This window comes from Centruroides vittatus, unplaced genomic scaffold (genome assembly GCF_030686945.1).
Source record: "Centruroides vittatus isolate TY-2023 unplaced genomic scaffold, ASM3068694v2 contig_979, whole genome shotgun sequence".
Classification (NCBI taxonomy): domain Eukaryota; kingdom Metazoa; phylum Arthropoda; class Arachnida; order Scorpiones; family Buthidae; genus Centruroides; species Centruroides vittatus.
The window spans coordinates 1,193,990-1,202,454 of NW_027122650.1; the positions used below are offsets into that span (position 1 = coordinate 1,193,990).

Sequence of the window (8,465 nt, forward strand, 5' to 3'; positions counted from 1 at the left end):
AACTGCGTTCTTGTACAGTACAGTACTTCCTACCTTATCTCCCCTCGTTTTGGTATGTGTAGTATTTACAGCTTACTTGTTAGATTAAACTCTGTGTTCTAACCGAGCAGTTGCTTTTTCACTTTACTCCACTGTCATACCCTGCGTTTATCACAACAATAATTAATTATTTTAAATATATTTTGTAATGTTAAAAATATGTCGCCGTGTGCAATGATAATTTTGAATAATAAATACCGTTTATTGCTGTAAATTAAATTCGATATAAAGGAACTCTTCAACAGCATGTAGCAGCTGTAAACCTATTTTATGTCAAAATGGTTTTATTTTCTACAATGATATACTGCATTTTCAATAAAATTACTGTTTTAATATTTAATTATAAATGGGTTATAGCCGACTGGGTGATCGTAATTAAAGGTATTCCTACACGACGCTATCTAGAGAGATATTTAGCAATCCAAATAAAACGAAATTGGTACCAAAACTATCACTGTGGCATTTTTGGCGCTGCAAGCAACAAATATTTGTACAAGACTCGTGCTATACAGAGAACTTAGCGATGCAGGAGATATGCTCAGTGTGTTCCCATTTTCAAATCGTAAAACCTGAAGACGTAATTCCTGATGAACAAACAGTGTGTTCAACGGACAAGGAAGGTTGCCACATTTAAAATGTTAATGGAAAGCTAAACAGTGATATAAAAAGAGACAAGTGTTATATAGTCTATCTGAATTTTATCGTGGCTTTATAGAGTTACTTAATTCTGATGAGTCAGCTGTTCCTGAAGCTGAAAAAATTTAATAGAGGACACTTTCCAAAACTGAATCATTAAAAATGCAGAGATGAAGAAGAGTAGATTGTAGGCAAATATAAAAATTATGCATCTAAAATGCAAAATGTTTATATGCCGGTAACCAGAAAGACAAATGTTTTTCCAAATTTCAAACATGCAAAAAATGAAAATCACTTTAAAAAACAAAACAAAACAAAAAAAGCAAAAGTGCTACTCGGATTTCCTCATGCCAATCAACCCTCAAAAGTCAAACTGGCAATCTACAGACAACAGTAATTGATCCTCTGATGTTTCTCGCATGCAGTTTGATACTCTTTCAAAGGATGTCAAATTGAAGTTTCCAACCGTTCGGAATTTTCTGAACTGTACGGAATTCCCAGTCTACGGCTTTGAATCCACAGAGCGGTAGACTGACACCTTAACTGCTTCGGCCATCCGGCTGTCTTATCATTATCAAGGGAAGGAGGAAAATTGTAGGTTTTCTTTTGCCTATCAATTTTTTCAAGTTTAGGATTTTTGTGTTCAGAATTTGTTACTTTGAAAATTGGCAACCTTAAATGCCAAATTTGCTCGATATCCTCAATAAACCGTAATTTTTAAAATGCCCCATAACCAAAAATCACACAGCTTAAGATCCAAAGCGCCAAAAGTGTCATAGAGATGGATTTTGGTACTAATTTTCTTTTATGGAAATATTTTCTGAGTGTCCTGAAATGTCATTATACCAAATTTGGTTGCATTTAGACTGTTAAACATCTTAATTCTTTAAAAACTCTAAAAAAAAAAAAAAAACTTTAGATTCCAAGTAAAGTTTAGAGTTTTTAAAGAATTAAGAAATTTTACTGATCCCATTGCCTTTTTAAATTTTTTGAATGTTAAACATCTGTTTAGACAGCATTGGATAGGGGGGTTATTTACGGTTACCCGCACGCCATATACGGTAATTTAGGTTAATAATAATTACTTCTATCAGGTGGTTTGTGTTTCATATAAAATTTTTAATGTAACTATTCATCAGATTTTCAGCATTTTCATTTAATATATCGAAAAGAAAATATTTAAATATATATATATATATATATTTAAATATTTAAAAAAATATATCAAGAAAAATATATATATATATATTTTTTTTTCAGATGAAAAGAAATGTCTGCTTTACCAGATCGAATATGAAACGTTTAAAGTTAATTACAGTTATATTTTTTGTCATTCTCTGTCTGGCTGCCTTACAAATATTTCAAGATTGGTCTTCTAATCTTCATAGATTTGGTAAGTAAATCCTAGACTTAAATTTTTGTTTTCTCAAATTACATGTGATCAGTGGTGATATTCGGCGGGTTCGCACAGGTTCGGTCGAACCCGTTGTTAAAATTTTCAGTTTTCCGAACCTTGTTAAACACACGGAACATTTCTCAGTGGGTTTGTTTTTTTTTTTTAAATATATTAAAATATGCGTATTATACTCTGTAATACTACTAAACTAGAGCCTTATATCCCGTTCGTACCGCGCATTTCAGTCTAGCTTGTGAGCAAGGTCAGGGAGTATGTCTTGGTGCGATCTCTCTCGACCGTTTCAATCGAGGTTTAATCGCGATCGATTCAAGAGAGTTCTTGATCCAGTCATAAGAGAGATCCCAGAATGCCACGTGCGCGAGATAATACAAGATGGCTGTCGAACACGTGTCGGGCTATGGACAGCGAAAGAAAAAGTATAATGTATCTCGAGAGATGATGATGACACGTGTGTATTTCCAGAAGCGCCATTTCGCGGTAAAGATTACCCCTGCCTTAAAAAAAAAAAAAAAAAAAAAAGGTCGACAGCCCTAAAATATTATCGTTACCAGCCCTTCACCCATGGCTCGTTACGTTCCAAGTACGCCACTGATTGTTAGATATACGGTTGCAAGAAAAGGAATTGTATTTATTTCTATTCAAAACTTCCATTTCATTTATCGGTGATTGTCAGGGAAAAATTTTCTGCTAGCGAACCCCTTGTTAAATATTTCGAATATCACCACTGCATGTGATGTAATTTGGTGCTCCTTAACTAGATCATTGGAAAGATTTCACATTATTTAACAAAATAAGTTGTAGCTTTTAGGTTTTCAATTTTATGTTTACATTATAAATAGTAGATTTATCAAAATTTATTTCGTTTTACTTCGAAATCTATCATATTCTTATTGAGGTCTTCGTATTTTTCAGTATCATTAATAAAATCTCGTTTTATGAAATGAAATTAGTTTATTATTTACTCGCTATTTATCAAAATCATCTGTCTACGAAGTACAGCATATGAAATCATGCATTTATAAATGTCTATTCGTTCTTGCATTAGCTGTTAACCATGCCTTGTTCAAATTAAATTGCATAGGCCTTCAATTTACCGGATAACTTAATAATTTGTAGACTAGATTTTACTTCTTAATAATTTTTATTTTCATTATCCATGATCCATCACAGTATTTGCTTTCGAATAATATACTCTTGAGTTTAGAATTACTAACACATGCTAAAATACTGAAAGACCAAGAAGTTAAAAACGAATTATTAATGAGAAATTTTGAATAATGGAAATATCCAAGAAATTAAGTGCAGAGATGTTCTTGAACTCCACAAAGTTTCTTATTTTATATATATGTTATGGACAAAGTGATTAATACGGGCATTATGAATAATGACCAACAAAATCGGGCATTGTAATAAATTTCAATAATTTATCAAATTGACCGGTCATTATGAATACTGCTATCACCTAGTCGGGCAAAGTGATAATAATAAGTTGAGGTGTGATCATACGACATACGCTAGCCAATCGGCACTCAGTTGCGCGTGCGTATTGCGTTTAGTACCGAATTTGGCGGCAGTCGCGACTGTTTGTGCTCTCGACAGATCCCTCCCGGAGGGGAGCCGCCGGCAGGCCGCCGATTGTTTAACGTCACTAGTTATTTATTCACGGTAGTTCTTGAACACACGTATCAATAAATAGTATGTATCAATATCTAGTAACGTTAAACAATCGGCAACTTGCCGGCGGTTCCCCTCCGGGATCGTCACCACGTCGCGACCACCGCCAAGATGGTGCACATAGGTAAAATTTTGCCATTTAATTAATATAGTTAATAGTACTTAGTTTTAAAAGATTACATGTTCTTTTTAAAATACTTTGAAATAATTCACAAAAATAAATATTTCTAAATGAAATAAGTGGAGGTTTTTTAAATCAAATTTTAAATTCAGTACTAAACACGATACGCACGCGCAACTGAGTGCCGATTGGCTAGCGTATGTCGTATGATCACACCTCAACTTATTATTATCACTTTGCCCGACTAGGTGATAGCAGTATTCATAATGACCGGTCAATTTGATAAATTATTGAAATTTATTACAATGCCCGATTTTGTTGGTCATTATTCATAATGACCAAAAAGAAATTACAACGGTATTATGAATAATGCCCGATTAATCACTTATATATATATATATATATATATGTTATGGACAAAGTGATTAATCGGGCATTATGAATAATGACCAAAAAGGGCGGGCAGTGTAATAAATATTGATTAATTTATCAAATTGACCGGTCATTATGAATACTGCTATCACCTAGTCGGACAAAGTGATAATAAGTTGAGGTGTGATCATACGACATACGTTACCCAATCGGCACTCAGTTGCGTGTGCGTATCGTGTTTAGTACCGAATTTAAAATTTACACATACATGCACACAAACACACACACACAAAAAAAAACAAACACGAAACATATATATATATGTTTCGTGTTTGTTATTTTTTTTGTGTGTGTGTGTTTATGTGTGCATGTTTTTATTGTGTTATCTTGTATTTGATTTATTATTTTTATAGTATAAGATGGCAATTGCTCCTCTTCAGGAGTAAGAATTGATGGATGGTACTTTATTGTAAGTTCGCGCCTCGCCAACAAGCTGGCCACGTAGTTTTTCAGGTTTTTTTTTCTCGTGCCTAAATAGTGCCATTTTCACATAAAATACCTCCTGGGAGGCATTCCCCTCGGCAGATCACCCATGTGTCGGTGCCGTGATCAAAAACCAATCCGATACTGACGTAACTCAAAATAATTTGGTAGGACAGAGCAATGGTTTTCAGCCGGGATACCACAATGATACTTTAGGGTGACGTGAAATGGATTGATGGAAGAAGACAATACTTGGACAATCTGTCAATGAGGAATGCCACTATAGAGGATTTTTTATGGGAAACCGACCCTTATTTAAGTGTTATTAGACACATGAAGAAAACCCAGAAAACTTCATGTTGCCAGCCCGTTTGGTCACACGCGAACCCGCGACCAACTGTCAATCAATGTTCAGAGGTTTTATCTATTTAGCCACCGGTGGGCTCCAGTGCCGCAAAATAGTGCCTAAGCAGCGCCATAACATTTACGTGTATTACTAAAAGCGCAGTAACACCGTTATAAAAGAAGTAGAGGCATCACTATTAGAAAATGGTTAAAAAACACCGGGAAAAAGATTTGGTAATTCAAGATTAGATTTACTAATACAGATGATAACATTAATTTATAATAATTATCAATAATTTTTCTTTATCATTGTAGAGTATCATTTAAAATCTTACTATATTTATTTCCTTTATTTCTTAAACATTTTACATTTTAAACGTAAAATAACACAATATAGCATATATTTATGTTATGCTTCAATACACTTACTATTTTCTGGTTTCTTTTTCAGTTGGTATTTCATCTACTCCGTCCAATTCAAGAAAAGGAACATTGAGAATTTTACAAAACACAGAACCGATAAAGTCAAAAATCTCTTCAACTCCAGTAATTAAAAAGCGGTCGACTATTACAACAGCAGTTGTTATTAAAAAATCTTCCACGAGACTAATTCCACCCGCTACAAAGTCTTCAACCACATCCATAACTGCATTTAACAAAAAATCATTGCCAGCTATAGCGACGTCTAACAAAAAATCAACTATTTTGAATAAAGTTCCTCATACTAAATTAAAAACTACGAGTAAAAAGAACTGGAACGTATATCGTCAAATCATCTTGAACAATTTTAAATTATTTCCTGTTATTAAAAAAGAGAACGTAACGAGAATATTATTAATTACGTATTTTCGAGGAGGTTCTACATTTTTAGGAGACATTTTACAACAAAACTGGAAGACTTTCTATCACTTTGAACCTTTGCATTTGATGTCATCCAATTCTAGACTCGATCACAATCAATCGTCCGAAGCATTCAAACTGTTATCATACCTTTTTCGTTGTAATTTCTCTCAGACTTTTCGTTATAATAGATGGGCATCTTTTCAAAAGCATATGTTTCTGTTTAAAAGAAACAGATTTTTATGGTCCACTTGCAATAAATACTCAGTTTTATGTTTCAATTCTCAATATTTGCATAATATTTGTACTAGATCACCCGTACAAGTTATGAAACTTACCAGACTTCATCTTAAAGATGCTTTGCTTTTTCTGAAAGAAAACTCCGATTTAAATATAAAACTGTTATATTTGAGTCGAGATCCGAGAGCTATCATCAGTTCTCGAAAAGTTTTAGATTGGTGTAAGAAAGAAAAGTGCAATAATCCAGCTATTCTGTGTAAAGAAATGGATAATGATTTCGAAGAATTGCAAAAGTCCAACATACCCCACCAATGGATACGATACGAAGATTTATCTCTAGATACCGAAAATATAACTAGAAATCTTTACAAATGGCTAGGTATTCCTTTTACATATCAAGTAACTTCGTTTTTGCATTCTCATACGAATGCAAAATTATCAGACACCAAAGACCCTTATTCGACCAGAAGAAATTCTTCAACGGCACCCTTTGAGTGGCTACATCGGTTACCGTATCGAGAAATTAATAATATCCAAATTAAATGCGCAGGTACCATGAATAAATTAGGATACAAAGAAATTGATAATTCTACATATTTTGATTACAACGGCCAAGAAAGTTTACATCTCAATAAAACTGCCTTATATTAATATGTCGATGGTATTCGTATAGTCTTAAAGATAAGACCTCCAATACGTGCCTTTGTATAGATCCGTATAGAACACACAAAACAAAAGATTATAAAAAGTACCGATAAACTCAACTTATTGTTCACTAAATTTGAATCAACACTTTCAACAAGCTCAACCCTGCTCATTTAAACCAGTGGCATATCCAGGATTTTCAGAATATGGGTGCTGTTCAAGGCAGAAATAGAGGAAACCAAGATACATGCCCTATCGTTTTTCGGACAATGTTACCTAATTACTTTAGTTACCAAATCTTACGTAATCGAAGTCGTGCGGTATGCGTTAATATATTTATTTTAAAGTAACAAAACTGATCGTTTTCGTATCAAAGGGTAATGTAGTACCATAAGTACCACCTGGATACGCCCCAGTTAAGTAAAAGTTTGTTCAGCGTTAAAGCTGATTTTTATATCTCTGGAATAGAGTAAGGCATCAAATGCATTTTGATTTGTAAGAAAACGATTTTATGTGAAAAAGATTTAAACAATGTATCAAAGTCTACAGTTTTTTCCAGCTTAGTACTTAAAATACCATCATCACTATTCTGTACGATTTTATTAAATAAATATTCATTTTAAAAAATGTTTTAAAGATATATAAATGAAAACTTATTATAAACACCGTACTTTAATTGAGCCACGCACGATAAACATGCAAACATAAATTCGCTTACGTCAACTTAAAAATTCATGAAATGTATTTTAAATATCTCGTTAGAGTGTTAAGAAAGTGAAATAGTACACCATAATAGGCAATCTTTGAAACGTAAGTAAGTGTTTAATATTAACAGAATACAAATTTTAATGTCTGTGACAGATAATTCTTTCATGCTAATGTCAGTATAATTAGCTGACATAAACTAATCTTCAATTACAGAAACAAGTTTTAATATTAATTTTTTTAAATTGAATGTAAAGAAAACTATACATATTTTTTTAGTTTTACAAAATTTTTGAGAACGTTGCAAGGCGACCTGATTATTGGAAATAATCAAAACAAAAGTGAAACCATCAAGCAACACTTTAACAACTTACAATGCAACATTTCTAAACTGACCTGGTCAGTTAACCCATAAGGGTGGACGGCCGGATGGCCGAGCGGTCAAGGTGGCAGCCTACCGCTCTGGGGGACCCGGGATCGAATCCGAACGGGTCGAATAATCCCCAGGAATTTTTCGGGGGGTGGTCCGTTCGGATATGTCGGGCCCCGTCCCTCACCACCCGGTCGCCCCATTGTGGGCCTGGCCGAACCCATAATGGGCCTACTAAAAGAGGCCCTCTTAGTGCCCACAGGGCGGAAAGAGTTAAATTATAAAAAATTATAAAAAAAAAACCCATAAGGGTGCGACTATGCGGACGCGAATTTAGAGCGAGCGAGAGGTTGCGAGCGATTTAGTTTTCGCAAAGGAAAACCATGCACAAGCGAGAAGCGAGAGCGAATTTCTGGTTCTCGAACCAGAAATTCCCTAAGGGTGCGACTATGCAGACGCGAGCGAGCGAGAATATGTGGCGAGAAGAGGCGAGACGCGATAAATATCAAAACCTATCAGATATGTTCGAGAACCAGAAATTCGCTCTCGCCAGCGACATTTCTCGCTTCTCGCTTGTG

At 34.2% G+C, this 8,465-nt stretch overlaps 1 protein-coding gene across 3 annotated transcripts in view; it reads left to right on the forward strand.

Annotated features, from left to right (window-relative positions):
• Positions 1 to 7,448, forward strand: part of LOC136985774 (carbohydrate sulfotransferase 4-like) — a 28,561-nt gene extending 21,113 nt beyond the window's left edge. For all 3 annotated transcript variants that reach the window (XM_067283123.1, XM_067283125.1, XM_067283122.1), the window contains exons 2-3: positions 1,936 to 2,068; positions 5,539 to 7,448. In XM_067283123.1, the coding sequence (XP_067139224.1) occupies positions 1,936 to 2,068; positions 5,539 to 6,818 (1,413 nt within the window). In that variant the 3' untranslated portion in view covers positions 6,819 to 7,448. The remainder of the gene's footprint in view (positions 1 to 1,935; positions 2,069 to 5,538) is intronic.
• Positions 7,449 to 8,465: the final 1,017 nt, after the last annotated feature.